At 50.7% G+C, this 20,789-nt stretch overlaps 1 protein-coding gene across 2 annotated transcripts in view; it reads right to left on the reverse strand.

The window, feature by feature from the left end:
* The window catches only part of ATP13A2 (ATPase cation transporting 13A2), a 69,908-nt gene that overhangs the window by 22,710 nt on the left and 26,409 nt on the right, over window positions 1-20,789 (reverse strand). For both annotated transcript variants that reach the window (XM_077837046.1, XM_077837047.1), the window contains 12 exons: window positions 20,548-20,659; window positions 20,343-20,422; window positions 13,751-13,828; window positions 12,039-12,108; window positions 10,686-10,820; window positions 9,494-9,560; window positions 6,540-6,671; window positions 5,298-5,465; window positions 3,904-4,014; window positions 3,754-3,800; window positions 3,018-3,206; window positions 2,718-2,924 (listed from right to left, as the gene is read on the reverse strand). In XM_077837046.1, coding sequence (XP_077693172.1) covers window positions 2,718-2,924; window positions 3,018-3,206; window positions 3,754-3,800; window positions 3,904-4,014; window positions 5,298-5,465; window positions 6,540-6,671; window positions 9,494-9,560; window positions 10,686-10,820; window positions 12,039-12,108; window positions 13,751-13,828; window positions 20,343-20,422; window positions 20,548-20,659 — 1,396 coding nt within the window. The remainder of the gene's footprint in view (window positions 1-2,717; window positions 2,925-3,017; window positions 3,207-3,753; window positions 3,801-3,903; window positions 4,015-5,297; window positions 5,466-6,539; window positions 6,672-9,493; window positions 9,561-10,685; window positions 10,821-12,038; window positions 12,109-13,750; window positions 13,829-20,342; window positions 20,423-20,547; window positions 20,660-20,789) is intronic.

Genomic DNA, 20,789 nt, shown 5'->3' on the forward strand with positions numbered 1-20,789 from the left:
TAGGGTAAAAGCACACAAAAGGACAGATTTCATGGTCTGTGATGCGTTTTTCATGGCCGTGAATTTGGTAGGGCCCTACTTATTAATGATAAGCAATTAGCAAGGTGGTATTGCTCTGTGTAGAACAAAAAACAATTATAAATTGGCAATGCACTAAATTGTGCGGACAAATTCTCTTTTGCACAATTTGTACTTTGGGGTCAGTGACGCTGCATCCTAAAACCATATTGCTCAGTGTCTGGTTCTGTGTATATTTCTTTTACGGTATTGTTACAAATACTAGATACTGACACTGAAACATTCGATAACTTGGCTACTGTGCACTCAGTAGGTTACCAAAAAAAAAAAAAAAAAGAGGAATCTACAAGGAACAAATGGATCTACCTAAGCTACCCGTTTCAATGCAAATCTGGAGGGGGGAAAAAATCACTGTTTTTCTGTTAAGGAATATCAATACATACGTAATTCTTTTTCACTTTGCATCTTCAGTGTGTGCCCATGCAGGCCTGGACCAGTATAATGAGAAAGCAAAGCTAGCAAGCTTCCCATGGCATGAGACAGTAGTGGCTAAGAGGCAATCACCCGCAATAAGAGTAACCTAGAACAGGGGTGGGCAAACTTTTTGGCCCAAGGGCCACACTGGGGTTGCGCAACTGTATGGAGGGCCGGGTAGGGAAGGCTGTGCCTCCCCAAACAGCCTGGCCCCCGCCCCCTATCCGCCCCCTCCCACTTCCCGCCCCCTGACTGCCCCCCTCAGAACCCCTGACCCATCTAACCCTGCTGCTCCTTGTCCCCTGACCACTCCCTCCCAGGATTCCCCGCCCCTAACTGCCCCCCAGGACCCCACCCTCTATCCAACCCCCCGTACTCCCTGTCCCCTGAGTGCCCCAACCCCTATCCACACCCCTCCCCCTAACCGCCCCCCGGACCTCACCCTCATCCAACTCCCCCTGCTCCCTGACTGCCCCCCCCCCACCTCAGAACCTCTGCCCCATCCAACTGCTCCCTGTCCCCTGACTGCCCCTCGGGACCCCCTGTCCCTTGTCCAACCGCCCTGCTCCCTTACCATGCCGGAGCCAGCCACGCCGCCATGCTGCCCGACAGGAGCGGCGGGCCAGAGCGCTGCCGGCGTGGCTGCAGGGGAGGGGCCGGGAGCTCAGGGGCCGGGCAGGACGATCCCGCCGGCCGGATGTGGCCCACAGGCCGTAGTTTGCTCACCTCCGACCTAGAATATGAATAGGCAGCACTGCATAGTTACTAATTATAATTGTACTCAAAACTTCTGTTTTACTCCCCACGTAGGTCGGTACGGTGTCATACAATACTAATGCCCATCCCAGGTTTACAAAATAAATACACAGTTCGAAGTAAGTCCCAGCACCAGGATGAAGTAAAAAATATGTGTGCGCCAGTTTTTAAGTGTATATAGGGATCCCCTAACTTTGCATTTTAAAACCTTATCGGAACACAAAGATACTCCACTTGGTTCAGATGAGCACTGGCATTCTTAAAGCAGCCCAAACCTTGGATAACCTTATCCATGCAGGTGACCCGGCGGGACTACTTTCCCGCACTTGGGCAGAAGTTGTGTTGAAGGTTTTGCGTCTACGACAAGGTGTATTCGTTTTAATTGTACTAATACTGCTGCTTATGCAGTTTGCTAAAACAGTGTCAATCTGCCATGAAACCTCTAACCGTTGCCTCATATATTAATTTGGCTACGGTGTAACCCTGATATAAATTATTACGCTGTCAAGTGGGGGACGGTTAGCCAACGCATATGGGTTATACACACATCACATTACGAGGTATTATTTGCAAGGTATTAACATGAGATATATAAGTGTCGGACAATCATGTTAAGTTGGATTATGCTTATTCTTGCTCACTTATGCTAAGACATACATCCCAAGATGGCCTGGGACACATATACCTAAGCACTTGGTATAGGCAAATACAGAAACGGTCAAGAGTTACACATCATGTACCAAAAAGTAATATCCGGAACAAAGGAACAACGCGGCACAAGGAATCATGTAAGATGTAGGAACGCTGTAAGGAGTATCTTCAAGCCCCCTAACGCTTGGAATTCAATATTCAAAGCAAGAGATGAGAAGGCACAGGGAGGCATCAAAGACAAAGCTGGCACCAGCTGGTTAGTTAAACTTTAAGTAACTTGACCAGCACTGTGTAACTTGTAAACAGCCATGCTATGGTGGCAAGTTTAAGGGGAGCACACCTTCTGTGTAAGCTGAACTGACCACACTGTGAGAATTCTCTCTCTTTCCTGTACCGCATTGCTTTGTCTTTAGACAATAGATCTGGCTGAGCTTGGTTATTTGGTCTCTTGAACATTCCCCAGTAGAGTCAACTAGTGGCTATCTCTTTCAGTCAATACCTCAACAGCAGCCTCTCTGCAGCAGAAATGGGCTTCCCAAGGTGTGTCTTCTGGTCTCTCTTGGCTAGAGGGATGAAGGCTGCGATGCAGAGCCTGTGAAGTTGGGTGAGGTGGAAAGAGGAAGCAAATGGGGGGGGGGGGAGGGAGGGCCCCAAGGCTCGGCGGGATACAGAAGGCCAGCCGCTATCTCACCACTTCTGCAAACCACCCAAAGACGCAAGCCAATACACACTCCCCTGAAAGCTTCCAAACTTCCCCCTGCACTCCCAAAATCAGTCCAAAGCCTTTTGGCTCACACCCTGATTCCTCTCCCTCTTACCCAGCCGGTGGATTCCACCATCTTGAGGTCCATGGGGTCTCCTATGGGCTGCTCCATCAGCAGAGACACACCGTGGCAGGTGGCCAGCGAGTACAGCAAGGGGCCATCGGCCAAGCAGCGGGGCTCGTGGGTGATGGGCAGGAAGCAGTTATTCTCCACGGGAACGACGCCCCAGACATCCAGGCCTTCCTCTGTGAGGGTCCCTGTCTGCAGCAAGGGGGAGAAGACAATTTGATCAGCCCACAAGCTGGCAGGCTGTCAAGCCAGCTGCAGCCCCGGTGCACGAGCCCAGGGACTCACCTTATCAAAGCAGAGCAGGCGGATTTTCCCGCAGAGGTTGATCCGGGGAGGGCTGATGCAGAAGATGCCATGTTTCTTCAGCCTGTTCTGGGCGTAGATTGTGCCCACGGTCATCGCAGCAGGGAGAGCCGGGGGCACGATGACTGTGATGAGATCCAGCGCACGGATAATTATTTGCCGGAGAGGAACCTGTCCAGGAGCGACAGCCAGGAACGGGGGGTGGGAGAGGAGAGAGAACACGAGAGCTCAGCTTAAATAGGGTGTAGGATCTTCGGGAGTGGGGGTTCTGCAGGACACACTAGCCCACAGTGCCTGATGATTTGCACCTAGGCATTTCTGCAGGTCCCCCACCTGCAGTCTCTAAATTTAACATCTTGCCTCTGCTTCCTTCCTCAACAAAGACAAGCTGTGTCTGCCATTAGCCCTGCAGGGACCAGGAAAGTTGAACTGGGGGGTTTATTCTGTGTCAGCCAACTCATCTGCAGGCTGTTTGTTACTAGGAGGGATGAGAGAGCCAGAAGGAACCCAGAGCAGATCCCGGGTGGAGTCTGCAGTGCTGGCTGTTAGAGAAAACTGGAGGCAGAGCAATGCCTAGGGTTTCTCCCATGCCAGCATCTGTAACAGAGCCAAACTTGTCTGGACCATTCCTGATCTAAGCCCTGGATCCAAATCAAAGGAGGGGCACAGAAGGGAGAGGGCTGGGAGGAGAGAGATTTCCCCATCACTGGCAACTTACCTGGTTTTTAATCAAAATCACAGTGCTGTATGTGGTGCCGATAAGAGCTGCAAGAGAGAGAAGGGACGGCTGTAAAGTGGATTCATCAGTTAATAAGACACTCAGCACCAGACGACTGCTGCTTGCAAGGCCGCCTGCTTTCAGACGTACCCAGAACTGCAAGGAAGAGGACAAACTTCACCGCATCCCTGTAGAACCTGAAGCTCACAGGCTTGGGGTAGAGGATAGAGCTGATCAGGTCCCCTTTGGCTGTACAGAACCCTGCGGGAGAGAGGAGGCAAGGAAAAGAGATGCTTATGGGACTTGGAAACTCACATTGTGAATTGTGGCCATTAAAAGCCATAGATCTTTGGGAGAACTGAAGAAGCCGCCCTGTGATTCCCTTTGACATAACAGCTCATCTCAGAGCAGAGAGGCTCTTCCAACACAGCTGAAACACTGAATTCAAAAGCAGGGTTTCTGTCCACATCCAACACGATCAGCTCAGAGCTCCTGACTGTGGGGATGTAGCATCTCTCAACCCTTGCTCACGAGCCTGGCTGCAACAACACTGACAGGCCGTAACCACGATTCTTCTGCTGTGCGAAGGGGATCCCCTAAGCGCCTGTGCGCATGGGGTGCATGCATGCCTGTCCGTCTGTCCAGGTTAGTTGGTTTTTCACCTGCCCTGAAAGAAAGGAGAGAAGACTTTCCTTCCCCTTTCTGCAGAGCTCAGTGTTCTCCAGCTGCACTCGCCCTGGGGGGCAGGGAATCCCCAAAAGCACAGGTGGGAATCCAAGTCTCCAAGGCTGTTGGCGCGGGCCAGTGAAACACGTTGTGAAAATGCTGCCTGGTTGGTGCTCTGAGTCACGAGAGAGCAGGGTCAGTGTCCACGTTACACTCCACATGCTCTCCCTGCAGAGCGGGAGGGTCCCAAGGAGGGCAGGGCAGAGAACGTTAGGGGGTAACAGGCTAACTACAGAGAACGAGGAGTAGCCAGCAGCCTAGGAATGTTACAGGTTTCAGCAGGAGAACGGCTCTGCCATGGTGCCAGGCTAGCCAAGGAGACAATACACTTTAATTTGGCTTCTAAGAACATTCTGTTCAATGGACCAGAGCTAAACCAACAGCGAAGTCGCTAGTACAAGTGTATCTGGACAGAAGGAGAATTGTTATCTGGCCAGAATAAAACAGAACCAGCCCCATGTGTCAAATCCAGGGAGCAATGATACTTGAACATAAGAATGGTCAAACTGGGTTAGACCAATGGTCCATCTACCCCTATACCCTGTCTTCCGACAGTGGCCAATGCCAGGTGCCCCAGAGGGAATGAACAGAACAGGGAATCATCAAGGGATCCATCCCCCGTCATCCACTCCTAACTTCTGGCAAACAGAGGCTAGAGACACCATCCCTGCCCATCTTGGCTAATTGCCATTAATGGACCTAACCTCCAAGAACTTATCTAGTTCTTTTTTGAACCCTGTTGTAGTCTTGGCCTTGGGCACGGTACAGATGGGAACTAAGGACCGGGGGGATCTGGGTTTGCTCCCCGATGCAGCTACCTGTGCGTGTCACCACAGCCAGGACCTCCTTGCCCACATAGGATTTGGCTTGGAGAACCTGAGTCCCGCAGAACAGCGTGTGCCGTTTGTGCTCCTCGGGGGAATAGATCATGTTGGCAGCTTGGGGTCCGCTGGGTAAAGGTGTCTTCATCACTGGGACACTCTCCCCTACAGGAGAAAATCAGCTGGAGAGTGAGGTTATGGATAGACAGATTCGTACAAACATGCCTTCATATTCAGCCAGTGTTTGAGTTCTCGCTGCGCAGGAGTGGGGCTGGGGGAGAACAAGGGCAGGTTGGGAATCCTTCAGGATCCACCATCCATGCTCTTAGTTTCCCCAACACACTCTTCAAAAGCCCCCTTGCTGGACAGATCCACCCTTCAGCCACAGAGGGCTGCGTGTTCTGATCTGGGCTCCATTCCTGTAATATCTGAGCAGCTCACAATCTTTTACAAGTAGATTTATCCTCCCAGTGCCCCTGTGCGGCAGGGCAGGGCTGTCATCCTCATTGCACAGACCAGAAACTGAGACACTGATGTTTAGGTGCCGAAAGATGCTGACAGGTGCATAGTGGGATCTTCAAGAACACCTGGGTGTCAACGCCCATTGAAATCAAGCACTGAAATCAATGGGAGCTGGGCACAAACTAGGCGCCTATCTGCATCTTTGTGTGCCTAAATACCTGTAAAATTCTGGCCTTAAGTGACTTGCTCAAGGTCATGCAGGAAGTCAGTAGCAGAGCAAGGAATTGACCACAGATCTCCCCAGTCCCAGACTATTGCCCTAACCCCGGGACCAAGTCTCCTTGTGTTCCAATGGATGGCCAGAAGGGGTCACTGAAGAGCTTCCCCCTCTCATCCCAAAAGAGGCTTAGGGTACGTCTACACGGCACTCAGAGGTGTGAGCGTAGCCCATGTAGACTTGCCTGAACTAGCTTTGCTCTAGCTGGCTCCAATAAGAATAGCAGCGAAGCCATGGCAGCATGGGCTGGACAAGCCTGCCCAGGCCCCGGGTATACACTCGAGTCACTAGCCTGCCCTTCTGCGGCTTCACTGCTATTAGTTGAGCGGTGACGCTCACAGCCCATCCTGCTGGCGTCAGGGAACACAGGCTCGGGCAGACAGCTGAGCTCCGATTCCTCGTGTGCACTGCTAATGGCAGGAGGGGGACAGTCAGGTCTGGGTAAGCAGAGATCTCTGCATCCCACAACGTACCTCTCTCGCGCTCCCGCCCCTGCTCACCTGTCAGCATGCTCTCGTTGACCATGCACTCGCCGGTTAGCAGCGCAGCGTCGCAAGGGATGACGAACCCGTCGGAGGGGAGACTGATGCAGTCGCCCGGCACCAGGTCCAGAGAGCTCACCACCGCCTCCTCTGCAAAGGCAGGCAAGCCACAGCGCACTCAGACTCCTCCCACTGTAACAAGCAGGCACGTGGTGCTTGGTACCGGCAGATCTCGCAGCGGCTTCCAAAAGGTGTTAAATAGCACTGCCCCCGGTTTACAGAGCGGGGACCCAGAAGCCCAGGGAAGGGGCTCCCCCAAGATCACGCAGCAAGTCAGCAGCAGAGCAGGGAACAGAACCCAGGGCCTTAGACTGGGACCAAGGAAATGCAACACAGGCCACGTATCATGAGCAAATATCGCCGCAGCAACAGTACACTTTGGGTGCATGTGGATGGGTGTGTCTTGTACCTTCCTCCTCTGCTCATTGCGGGACAGTCTGGCAATACCACTCCCGGCACAAGCCCTCCTAGATTCGGTCCTCCAACTCTTCCCTGCGGTGCTTTAAAGCAGTGACTCTCAACCTTTCCAGCGTACTGTACCCCTTGCAGGAGGCTGATTTGTCTTGCGTACCCCCAAGTTTCACCTCACTTAAAAACAACTTGCTGACAAAATCAGACCTAATACTGAACAATTGCGGACTCTCTCATTTTTACCATATAATTATAAATTAAATCAGCTGGAATATAAATACTGTATACATAAAGTCACTGTCTGTAGGAAATTTTAATCTATACTGACTTTGCTAATGCTTTTCATGTAGCCTGTTGTAAAACTAGGCAAATATCTAGATGAGTTCACGTACCCCTGGAATACCTCTGCGTACCCCCAGGTTGAAAGCCACTGCCTTAAAGCAATGGATCAGCCTCCATTTAATCATTAAGGCATTAAAGTCCATATCCCCACTAAAGAACTTATGCAGATCGCTCTGCCTCGGATTAAGGCTGAAATTGGAGCTAACTGGTTCATAATCACCACTTTAAAGGCTTAAAAGGATGTGCCATGGTGCATTTAATATCTGTGCTCTGAGTGGCTGCTCAATTATTTTATATCATGTTAGCCTTGCACTGATAGGCACACACAGCAGGAGATGCCATCCCGCGGCGGGTAGATAGCGAAACTAAATCCCCGCCAGCCACCGTAAGAGAGAGAACCTTCCAAAGATTAGATACAAAAAGACAAGTCAGCAGGGGCTGGCGGGAATCAGTTCTTTAAGTCTCATGTAATTTTTAACCTTTTAACTTCAATCTTGTGATCACAGGGCGCGAGACCCCAGGCAAACAGCTGCTTAGCAAAAGTTAAAAAAAGAAGCCAGCCTTTTATCTGCCGAGAAAATTTAATTTGAACTAATAAGGCGGCTTACTGGAGTTCAGTGGAGAGGCAGTTGTAAGAAATTCTGCCTAATGGAGCATGATTAAGCTGCTCAGCTGGGCTGGTTTACAAGAAAACTCGTACGCAACATTTCTTAAACAGCAGGTACGTTTTTCACGTTAGAAAGGGACAGAGCAACGACCTGCCTAGGTTCCAAGTTTAGATGTTGTGTTAGAGGTTTTACAAAGCCGAGTGCAGCCTGCCTTAGTGGCTAGAGCGCTGTACTGGGACTCAGGGGACCTGGCTTCCATTCCTGGCTTTGTCTCTAGCTTGCTGGGTGACCTTGGGCAACTCACTGCACTGCCCCATCCTCAGTTTCCCCATCTGTAAAACAGGAATCATGATCCTGGCCTCCTTTGTAGAGCATTTGAGATCTACTGATGGAAAAGCACTCGATACTACATAATAACCACCATCCCGAGTGCCTCACAACAGCACCTAGCTTGCTAGAATGAAAAGCATTTCAAAAGCTGGATTTTCCTTTCACTCGTTATATGGTGTTACTTTCTGCCATTCGCTTCCTTTTGGACAATGAAGATAAACGCATATGTTCCCCTTCTCCTTGCCAAGGGCGTTTCCATGCGCACTACAGACATACAAGCCCTTATCTTGCAGACCTGCGCATGGCTTTCCTCACATGAATGGAGCTGCTCGGGTGGGTGGAGCCAACTTACACGTTCACAATCTTGGGGCCATTGGAAGGAAAAGTTAAAATCCCAAATGCTGTTTTCATTGGAATGCTGAAGCTCTCTAATCAAAGTGCTTTACAAAATACCACCGTCCCCATTTTACAGATGGGGAAACTGAGGCACAAAACCAGCAGGTGAGTGGCAGAGCAGGGAATAGAGCCCAGGTCTCCTGAGTCCCAGTCCTGTACTCTAGCCACCAGACCACACTGCCTTCATAATCACAGGGGAGCAAATTGTGTGTTCTATCTGATTTAAATCTAACAGCGTCCTTACACACGGCACTCTTTCACAATGCCTTAACCCTCACCAAGCCTGGCAGTTTACACGTGAGATTTCACTACGTCAGCAGCTCAGGGGAAGTGCAAGGCCTGACGGGGGTGGGGGTGGGGGAAGGGAGGGAGTTCACAGCCGTGCAGCCAGCACAAGGCTGGTGCACCACTTGAATCCTATTTGAAAGGCTTCAGGGAGACTGGAGTGGCACATGGACCTTGTGCATGGGTGAATTTCATCTTATGAGCAAGGATCTTAATACTTCAACCATCCCCACTGAAGTTACTGCAAGTGCTCATAGGAGCAAGCATACATGCCCGATAGCATTTGCAGGATCAGGGCCTAAGAGCGTAGCCGTTTCGTTTTGCAACAGGCGAAGCATCCAGTCCAGGCTACCCTCACCATCTCAGCCGACCCAGCTGCTCAGAGCGAGGAGGATGGCACCACAGACACGGTGTGATCTTCCCCCTTGTAGCTCTGCCAACAAAGGCCCATTTACCTCAGCGCTGATGGTGCAGAAGCTCGTGGCATCTGCCTGCCTTTCATGCGGCAGTGGAGAATTACAACCTACTGCTGCTGCTCACCTCCAGCGGCTCGGTGGACTCTCACGCTGATGGCCATCTTCACCATGTTCCGCAGCGTTATGCTTTGCTGCAAGACATCAAAGAGAACTATCCACTAGCAGGGCAGGGAGGGCTTTACACCCGCACTTCGCGGGGGCTAGTCCAGAACGGAAATGGCACCACGTGACGGCGGCAGGAAACCCTCCCCTCCCCGCCCCCCCCCCCTGGATTCATAGACGTTAAGGCCAGGAGGGACAATCTAGTCCTCCACTGGCCCCGTGATGCCTGCACCAAGCCCATAACTTCTGGTTGTACTAGAGCGAATCTTTCAGTGCTGATTTCCAGACTTCACTGCTGCAGAATCCACCAGATCTGGCTCTGTCCTATACCATCTTCGTCTCATTCCTTCATCTCTCCTCTTCCTTCTTCATCCCCCTCCCCCATCCCCTTTCCCTTTTATGCAATAAAGGCATCTCCAGTATAGAGCAGCGATGCACTGCGCCCAGGAGGATACAAACCCCAGAAGCGCCCTTGGGTTGCTAGGGCTGGTTGTTTCCAGGCAGTGCCGCAGGGACAAGAGCCAGGGGATGCAATAGGCCGTCACACGCTTTAAATGCACTTGTGCTATGACTGAAAAAGTGAGAGCTTGATTTGGCTGTGTGCTGATAATTGCTGCTCCATCCCCCCTTCGCCAGTCTTCCTGGATAGGAAAAGACTATTGGAAAAAGGCTTGCAACTGTACAAGGAATGCAAACAAGCCACCCCCTTGCAAGCAGCGCACATGCGGCAGAATGCCGGCCTGCAGGAAGAATGGGGACAAAATGGAAGGAATACTTCTCAAGAGCTCTTAGCCCCACATAAAATAAAATTGGCCCCAAGCCAGTAATTTTTGTAGCCACGGTGGTCAGGGATACAACCCTATGCTCTGGGCGTCCCTGGCCTCTAATTGCCAGAAGCTGGGAATGGATGACATGGGATGGATCACTCGATTGTCTGTCCTGTTCATTCCCTCTGAAGCACCTGGCATTGTTTCACGGTTAGAAGACAGGATACTGGGCTAGATGGACCACTGGTCTGACCCAGTCTGGCTGCTCTTCTGTTCCATGGGTGCAGAGCGGGAGTTCCTCAGCATCCCCGGAGTAACCCTGCAATGCGGAGGGGACAGGAGAACGCAGCCATTTGTCCCTCCCCTCCCAAGAGGCCGGACACCCACCTTTCTAGTCTCGTAGAGAGACAGCCCTATGGATACTGCAGAGATGATGAATATGCAGGCAGCGTAGTAGTAGTAATTGTCACAGAGCCACAAAATGATGCTGAAAACCTGGAAGACGTAGAAGGGATTCAACACCTGGGAAAAGAGAAGAAGCAGGGGGCCTTTAGGGCAATCAGCATACAAAGAAACTCTCAGACTCAGTACGTGGCAGCTGGTTGAAAGACAGGGAGATTAGGGTGCTATTGGCCGTGCTGGGAAAGCTGGTGGACAGAGCACATCACGGCCCTGGGTTCTTCACCCGCTGGTGCAGAGCACAGGGCTCCACATCCTGAGGAGCGCAAGCAAACTCCCGCAAGCTACTGATGGGCGTGCCCCGTCTGAGCTAGGAGATGCTACAGCGCTTGTCCGCGGCAGGTACCGCAGCCTGCCCGCCATTAACCGTAACCTGCTGTGGCCTGGCTGCCCCGCCTCTCACGTCTCACCCACACCCATCAAGTCTGGCTGACTGGCATCTGCTAAAACGGTCGTCGTCCTGCTGTTGGTGAGTCAATATCCCCACCCCTTCAGAGTTAGGAAAGGGACTTCCCCAGTCCTCCAAGAAAACAGCAAAGACCTGACCTGGCAATGCATTACAAACCAAGAGGGGGGTGCGAGGAGAGAGAAACCACCACGCAGTTCACCCCATCCACACCAGCCCAGCCACTGAGTGGAGATATGGGAAGAGCAGTGGGTGTTTTTCAAAGGTCTCTTCTGAAAATCCACATTATGGGTCACTGTATTAGAGATGGGGCAGGTGCTGAGCTGGGTTCGCAGACAGTGAAACGCAAACCACGGAACATCTGTTAGTCGGCCTGCTCCTGGAGGAACCATGGACCAAGGGAGATCTTGCCAGGGCTCCCGACTGGGTCATGTCCATATGCCCAACACGGAAGGACATAGGAAGAAGAATGCATTACAGTAGCACCTAGAGGCTCCAACTGAGATCAGGACTCCATCGTGTAGGTGCTGGACAAACGCACAGCAAGGAAGTTTGTAAGCGCTTTGGGGCAGGGACTAACTAGACAAGACAGACACAGGAAGCAACTAACCCAATGTCAACCCATAGATCAGTGGCACAGCTGGGAATAGAACCCAGGACTTGCAACATCTAGTCCAGAGCCCTAGCCACTAGGCCCCTGCACTAGTACATATTTAGCAGGGTTTTTCCCTAACAAGGGGCTTCACAGAGGGCCCCATCTTGTCCCGCCAGGCCTGGCTAACAAGGAGTCTATTTCTGCCAGGTCTGAGGAGGGGAAAGCTGCTCTTTCCCTTCTGCGAAAGGCAACAGCCACATTACACGTTGTAGCTTTGTACCTCATCCACCAACAGCTGGAGGTAGGATTTGACCGGCACATCAATCAGGTTTGGCCCATAGACCTTTCTCCTGTACAGAACAGAACAGAAGCCAGAGGTTTTAGGTGAAGACTCGGAATTTCAAACTTTCCTGTTAAGCAAGCTACACATTGCCCAGATCTCACCCCCGGCTCGCAGTGCCAATTTAAAGCGGAGCACAGGGTAGCCAGCCTACCGCCGTTAGGGAAGTCTCTACGCCAGCTAGCAGCGCACACAGATCCCGCCTGAGGTTAACTATAACCCCCCCCCACTGTTAAACGCATGAGCGCATCTAGTTGGTTAAGTAGTCATAAGTTCTTTGGGCGTGAGAAGAGAATCTGACCTCTCTGGGGAGCACCCAGCACAATGGGGCCCTGAGCCATCATAATATATAGCGCCAGGAAATAAGTCAGGCAGCTGTAAAGATGGATGCCAAGTGGTGGCTGGGCAAAGGGGCACTCAGAGTGGTCATTAGCCCTTTGACCTCGGGGGGGGGGGGCGCCACTCTCAAGGTAGGTTAGGATACAAATGAAATTAACACTGTGATCTCCACATAATAGCTAGGGAATCCTTATTTACATCACCCAAGTTATTGCATAATTTAAAAAAAACCCAACCCTGATGTTAAAGCTGAATGAACATTTTAGACATCTACCCGCCCTGCTCCGGACACACGTCTGTATCTACAGCCGGTCATCAGGGCCTGTACTCTGCAGTCAAACAGCCACATCCCCTAATTCATTATGACCGCCATGCTCCCCACCCAAGCTTTGTTGCTGCTCGTTAACAACAGGTACCGAGGTGGCAGGTAGCGAGCTCTTTGGGGCAAGAAGCGAGGCTTTTCTATTGACAGCGGAAGTGCCTGGGCACATTCTGGGGGGGGCCGTACAGGGAACAATAAAGCTGCTAATCAGAGCTGGATCCTGCGCTCATTTAAGTCAACGAGAAAGCCCCCGTTACCGTTAACGGTGCAGGATCAGGGTCTACCTGAGACAGTGTCCACAAAGCTGGGATAGCAGGAGCTGCAGCTCAGAACGGCGCCGCCTCGCCAGAAAACCACTGCCCAGAGCCCACCTGCTAGTTCTCGCAGGTGCCATCAGTCACCCGAAAGCTGATCTGCGGGGCAAGTAGCTGCGCCAGGCAGTGATCTCTTCAGTCACACAAGCTCATAGGGTCGTGCCTGGTTTGCTACTGGAGGGGAAGCCTCTGAAGCTAGCGCTGGTGATTCAGAAGGTGGTGGACAGAGGATAGAGTCAGGCCCCAGCAGGGCATTTGGGGACATTGTCCTGCTGGAGGTGAAATCTTTCGGAGAAGACCTGAGAGGGGCCGTGAACACTTGTCCAAGGGACTTTGCATAAACCTGGGCCCTTGTGTGACCATATTCCGATTTCTCTTGCACTACACTGACACCTGAGTGGGCTTTCTGAGCTGATCAGCCAGGTTCCAAATTCACGAGCTTTGCATTTGACTATAGGAAGGCCAAAGCAAGCCAGAACGCACAAGGCACAGACTGTTGGCATGGAGGGATTAAAATCCTGCACTGATCTGAGACAGCTCTGCTCCCCCTCCCACAGGTTAACTACACACCAAGCTTTTTACGCTTCCTTGCCCAAACCAGCTTTGCCACTCCCTGAAACAGCCCGATCTGCAGCCAGACCCGTCCCCAATCGTTAACAAAGCCATAGTCTACTTACCTGGTGCTGTGGTCTTGGTGGTTGAGGCCTGACCGGGAGAGATGGATGTCTGCACAGGTCCAGCCGTCATCTAAGACGCTGAAAAATACATGCACCAAAAAGAAGAAACCTGGATTTACACACGTCCAATAATAGCCAAATCCAGGTGAGGGTATGTGGATAGAAGTGAAGGCGACCAGAACTCAGGGACACATGGATATTATCTCAAATATCCTGCATTATGAGGGGAAGTAAACCACGTAAACCTGTCTCTTAGTTTTATTAACCATTCAAACAATACTACGCTGATGCCATCACATACCAATCAGTTATGCAGAGATGGCTGTCACGGTTAGCCTCCTACAATTAAATCTACAGTATTACACAAACTGGGGAGAGTCCAGAGGAGAGCAACAAAACTGATCGGAAGGTTCAGAAAACCCATCCTCTGAGGGAAGTCTAAAAACCTGGGCAGGTTTAGCTTTGGGAAAAGATGACTGAGGGGAGACCTGAGAACAGTCTTCAAATACGTCCAGGGCTGTTACAAAGAAGATGGCGACCAATTGTTCTCCGTGTCCACTGAAGGTAGGACAAGAAGCAAAGGGCTTCATCGGCAGCCAGAGAGACTTAGGTTAGAAAGTGGGGAAAACTTGTCAACTCTAAGGGTAGTTAAGCTCTTGAAGAGGCTTTCAAGGGAGGCTGCAGAATCCCCATCAAGGGAGGTTTCCCATCAAGGGAGGTTTTAAAGAACAGGTTAGACAAACACTTGTCAGGGATGGTCTAAATATACTTGGTCCTGGCTTGGGGGGTGGGGCAGGACTAGACAGCCGCTCGGGGTCCTTTTCAGCCCTACATTTCTACGTTATAGACCTATGCAGCACACGCACGTGCCAGGATTCCGACTGGGTTTCAACATTCGTCAGTACCTGCAGATCTCAACAGCACAATAACTGAAATAAAACATTTTCAGATCAATTGGTCTGACAGAGCAGACGGACAGGTAAATAAAGCTGAATTAAAGCTATAAATGCTAAACGCTAACACAAGTGCATCAGGGGCTTGGTCCTGCTTTGAGCAGGGGGTGGGACTAGATGACCTCCTGAGGTCCCTTCCAACCCTGAGATTCTATGATTAAGGTTACAAGGTCAAGCCATAAGAAACCAGGACATTGTTCACCGGTGGGAGTAGACAGCTCACACTCTGGCCTAAGGCAGCTCTGGCAACATTAATGCTGGCACTGGGCACTTGCTGCATATTTTATTGTACATATTTGCAGAGCGGAAAACATTCATTCAACACGGGAAAAAGGAGTTTTAAAAGAGGCCACCCAAACCAACACTACAGATGTACCGTGTAACCAGATGAAAAGGTCTTCTGAAGAATCATTACCCTGAAGAAGTTGTGAACCCCCAACTCAATCTTTGTGTTGCATTAACGGAAGCTTTATGCATTTAATCTGCAAAGTGGTGGGTGTGTGGCTTTTTGTTTTTTAAACAGATATCGGAGGATTGCTACCAGAATTTCCAAGCTGTTGAATCAAGAGGCATATGCTCAGCTAGATGCACAAGAATGCATATTTCTTAGTGCGCACCTACTAATTAAAAGGACTGGTCTACCTTGCATGCGCCACGGACATTTTCAAATGGCTGCAACTGTGCTAAATTACAGACAGTCCGCTGTCCCTGCCCCCAAACCAAGCAAGGACACTAACCCAAAAAGAACTATGGCTATGCGATGTTCCAAATATTTTTGAAGTTTTGATCACTAAAGTTTGACTTTTGATCAAATTTAAGAATTTTTTTCTGAAACATTCACCTTTGGGGCTGATACTTTTCATGCTCAGATTCTGCTTGAAGATATTTATATGCTTTGCACAAAGGAGGTCAGAATCACTACCCCATTTTACATATGGGGAAACTGAGGCACAAATAAGTGATTTGCCCAAGGTCGCCCAGCAGACCAGTGGCAGAGGAAGGAATAGAACCCAGGACTCCTTGGTCTCAGTCTAGTGATCTCTTTGCTGGGCTACGCTACCTTTCTCTGGACTATTTTCCATTCTTAACTACAGAAGGTGCAATCAAGAACCTATAACAATAAAACCTAAGTACAATCACAATCGATTACACCGAGACTCTATTATGGTAAGAAAATAAACCAGAACCCAGCATTCACACAGAAACACTGCTAACAGACCTGCTTGGCTGCTCACAAAAATCTGTCTAGCAAAACTAAATGGTTTAATTTTTCTCTGATCATTTTAGCCAGATTAAGAAATTAATTTTTTTAAAAGCACCCCTTGGCTCCGGATTTTCATCTCATCGTCAGGAGGTATCACGAGAAACCTCAAATCACAAGGCCAAAGGGGTGATCGGTGTGTCGTCACAACTGATTTGTGGGTACAACAGCCTCTATACAAGCCCTACCTATGTGAGCTTAGGAAAAATGTATTCTGAAAGTTCACACCATGAAAAGTTCCGATAGGGGATCAGTCAGAAAGCCTCCCAGGAGAGGTGGAGCAATGTGCTTTTCTGTGCCCAGATCCAGAGCTCTCACCCCCTGGCCTCAGGAGTAACACCAGAGACTTATTTCATAGTCCGATGGCTTCAAACTGTCACGGTTTGGACTTCAAACAAACCAAAGTACAGTTTAAAGATTTTTAAGGCCGTAAGGAACTATTCGATCAGCTAGTCTGACCTCCTGCACAGCACAGGCCTGCCGAGTTTTTGGTGTCACTGTCCGGATCAGAACTCCACTTTGAGTTCAATATACATGACACAAAGGGGGAAAAAAAAGCTTTGAGTCAACAAGAATTATCCTTTCACGTGTATTTCCTCTCCACACTCCAGCTCGGAGCCTCAACATTTCAGATGGCAGCCTGAACGCTCTACAGATTTGCAGGCTAGTTCTGGGGGCTGGCCCAGGATGAATCCCCATCCTCCAGATCAGGGTTTCCTGTTTCATAAGCACACAGCATTGCAGAGCTGCACGCAAGAAGCCACTTCATTGTGCTGGCCTATTAAATCACTTTCTTTCTGCCTAGGCATGGTTCTGGTAGGGTTGGCTTATTCTTAGGCTTGGCTTCACCTATGCAGTAGCATAACCACTTTAGACCTCAATCCAGGATCAGGACCCCATGGAAACAGATAGGAGGGAAAATACCATCCTTTCTTCTCCAGGGAGATTACAATCTAGAGTCAAGGTGATTTCATGCAATCACCATTAGACAAAACCAAATCATCCCTCTCCTCCGAACCCTCTGCCACTAAATAGATGGACCTAGGTAAGGGCAGTGGCACCCACAAGCCATTTGCTAAGGGGGAATCTACACTAGGAAAAGTGTCTTCTGTTATTAAGAGTCACCAGCCTCCTTCGTCTTACAACTGGACTTGGTACCATCTGGCTGCCAGGGCAGACATGCGGGGTGGGGTGCACTAGCCACTTCTAGGTCTCTGGGACACTTTCTGCAATGGACAGTGAAGAAAACTTGATCCTAATGGTACTTGCTGCTAAACCGTTTTCCACCTTGGTCCATGAGACCTGCTCTTAACGCCCACTGTCAACACCAGGTTATTTGCCCAGTGCAGGCCACGCTTAAGGCATCACCAAACCAGGTGAGGAGATGGCGCAGATGCTCAATATGGGGATATGAACGCAAGTCATTTTAGCCTCATCCAAAAGCACACAAACTGATGTGATCTCACCTCACACATGACACTGAATCTGCTCCCAGTAGCTGGCTTAGCCGGATGGAGACACAACAACATCTGAACCAGGTTTCCTCAAGCTGGGTCAAAACAGAGTTTGAATCCAGTCCGGCCAACCGGGTTCTCAGCCCAGGGTAGATGGGGGAAAGAGAGGCACCTCCAACTGGCTCATCTTTGTAAATTGTGAATATGTGGCTGCGACAAGGAGGGTCCAGGCACCCCCAAGAGAGAACAGGACCCCCCAGCCCCGCCAAATAAGCAATTAAATCAACAGGGTTATTGTACCCTACAAATGTGTTGAATAAGAGAACTGTGCTCAGAAACTTCAACTCCATCTCACAGCAGAGGTGAGTGGATCAGACAACAAGAGGCACCACCCAAGTCAGGTGTTTACACGAAACCAGCTTCAAATAACCATCTGTCGCTCAGCCCAGGTAAAGACAATGGTGGACCATTAAAGTTAATGGAAAACCATTGAGACAACAGAGACAAGGTGGGTGGGTTAATACCTTGGTTGGATCAACTTTCGCTGGTAAGAGACACAAGCTTTCCTCTCTTTCACCAACAGAAGCTGGTCCAATCAAAGATATTAACTCACCCACCTTGTCTCTCTAACATCCCGGGACCACAACAACACTGCATACATTGAGACACCTGAGAATTTCCCCCACAACTGAAAAACCATGAGTCACCATGGGCGGGGGGGAGAGGAGAAGAACCCTTTTAAAGCAGGTTTGTGTCTGAGCTTTGGTATCCTGAAGCTGTCTATGAAACACTGGAAACCCCCTAAAGCTAGGGGGTACACTGGGAAACCATTCAAAAGCAACAGGTAACTTGTATTACGCCTGGTCTACACTAAAATAAGGTCAGTTTAACTATGGCCGTCAGAGGTGTGAAAAATCCACCCCCCGAGTGGTGTTGTTAAACTGACCTAAAGTCGCCGTGTGGACACTACTGGGTCGAAGGAAGAATTCTTCCATTGACCTAGCAACTGCTTCTCAGGGAGGTGGATTAACCACAGCGATGGGATGGATTAGTGTCCACACTGACACACTACAGCAGTGCAGCTGGGCCACTACAGAGTTTTAAGCGTAGACAAGCCCTGAGAAAAGGGATTTTATCTCACGCAAAAGCGTAAAGCCTGAGGGTGTCTCTGTGTTTATTAACTGTGTCACTCGTATGGGTTGGGTCTCTCGCACAATTTCATCTCTGAATCGGTGGCTTTTCTATTCAATAAACCTTTTGTTTATTTTCACCCCACGCAGGTCTCTAGTGGGCAAACCACACGGATGTGGGGCCCAAAGTCAACTGGTGTCTGGGGGACTGGTTTCACACCTCTGAGGGTGACGCACCGGAGGGGAAAGTCAGCGTCTGGTGGTTAAGACCTCGGGGAGGACAGATTTGGGGAGACTCTGGACGGGAAGGACTGCTGGTGTCACCCTGCAAAGGCTGGTGGATGCCAGGGTGAGACCTTGTGCTTATAGGCCAGCTACTGGCATCAGGGCTTTGAACCAAAGTTGCACAGCATAAAAGCCCCTGAAGTTACAGGGCAGGCGGTGACAGAACCCCTGACTGGTCCGGGCGATCACCAAAACGTCACAATGGAGGACAGTTTCTAGAGCAGGCAGCTCTCTGATTCGCCCAGCCAAGAGACAAGGAGGACAGGCTTGTGGTGAAGACATGTGCCTATCAGAAGATCCAGGTTCAGTTCCTGGCTCTGGCCTCAGGCAAGTCACTTAGTCACTGTGCTCAGCTCCCCAGCTCCCGTTTGTGCATCCCACTCTACCCTCCTGTATCTGCCTGTCTATTTGGGCTCCGATTCAGGACAACACTTGAGGCATGTGTTGAACTTTAGGCATGCGCTTAGATCAGTGGAGGGCAACCTGCGGCCCGCATGCGGCCCATCAGGGTAATCTGATTGCGGGCCGCAAGACATTTTGCTGATGTTGACCATCGGAGGCTCAGCCACCCGCAGCTCCCAGTGGCCGCGGTTCTCTGTTCCTGGCCAATGGAGCTGCGGCCTGTACGTCTCTGCAGCCAGCCGCTTCCTGCGGCTCCCATTAGTCGGGAACGGCGAACCGTGGCCAAGCCTCCAATGGTAAACATCAGCAAAATGTCTCGTGGCCTGCAATCAGATTAATCTGATGGGCCGCACGCGGCCCGCAGGTTGCCCACCACTAGCTTAGATGCTGTCCTGACTGGGGATGTTTTCCAGAATCAGGGCTTCAGCCTATAAGTTCCTTGCGGGTGGGGCAGGTCGGTCTTCATTGCAGAGCTAACTTGGGCTTTTTTCAGTTGTTGCCCCCAACCTCTCTCCCGTCCACACACAAAACCCTCTCACCTGAGTTTGGTGGTGCTTTCATTCCAGGCTAGCTGGCCTGGCTTGGGGTGTGAGTTAGAAATCAAAAGCCATTTCCATGTGGGCAGGTAGCCTGCTCACTTTGCAGTGACAATGTCGGCTGCATCCCTCGATCGCTGACAGTCCTCCAGTACCTTCCCACCATTCCCCGGGTGCCCACAAGGACAGACAAGTTCTCTCACAATTCATTGGGAAAGGATTGTAGAGAAGCTCAGCTCACTACAGCTAAAAGCACCATGGCTACAATGTGCCCCCAGTAAAACAAGCATGAGCGTAACACCTCTGAGGACGGGCAGGGCTTTGCCATCTGGCTGCTCACACCCAAGCGAGGCCAACCCGGGGTGCTCACCTGAGTTAACTCCGCAGTGAAGACAGACCTGGGGTGTCTCTACAGCACCAGCACAATGGGCCCCGATCTCTGCTGGGGTCTCCGGATACTACTATTGTGCAAATAAAGTTACTGAGGGTCACAGGCAAGAAGAGTGCAGAAGAACATTCAGTAGAGCACGGAGGGGGAAAGTTCTTCCAGCTGAGAGGATGGCTGCCATACCTGACCTTGCAGTACGCCTGCCGTCTTTCAATCCAGATGTAGCGCGACCCTTCAAAGAGATAGTAGCGCACGACGTTTTTCTAAACACAGAGAGAAACACGTGACGGAGAGTCCCCAGCTCCCAGCACGGCTCAGCCCCCTCTAGGACGAGGTTCTGATGGCCCCAAGGGCAAGACCCAACAGGAAGCAGAAGGAAGGACGTTACCTCCTCCTTCCTTTGAAGCCGGACGGTGTCTCTGCTGTCGTCTTCGTCCAACACTCCAATGGCAACACTGGTTCTCCCATCGTCTGCTCTGGCCCCAGGATGATGCTCGAGGCTTCTCGGGAAGAAGAGTGCAATGTCAAAAAGCCCTGCTCCCGAATAAAGGCCCCATCTCTAGGTGCTACTCTGAGCACAGAGCTTCAATATGCAAGGGCTTTGGGAACCCTGGGGAACTCCAGGAGCCT

Source organism: Eretmochelys imbricata, chromosome 18 (assembly GCF_965152235.1).
Source record: "Eretmochelys imbricata isolate rEreImb1 chromosome 18, rEreImb1.hap1, whole genome shotgun sequence".
NCBI lineage: Eukaryota > Metazoa > Chordata > Testudines > Cheloniidae > Eretmochelys > Eretmochelys imbricata.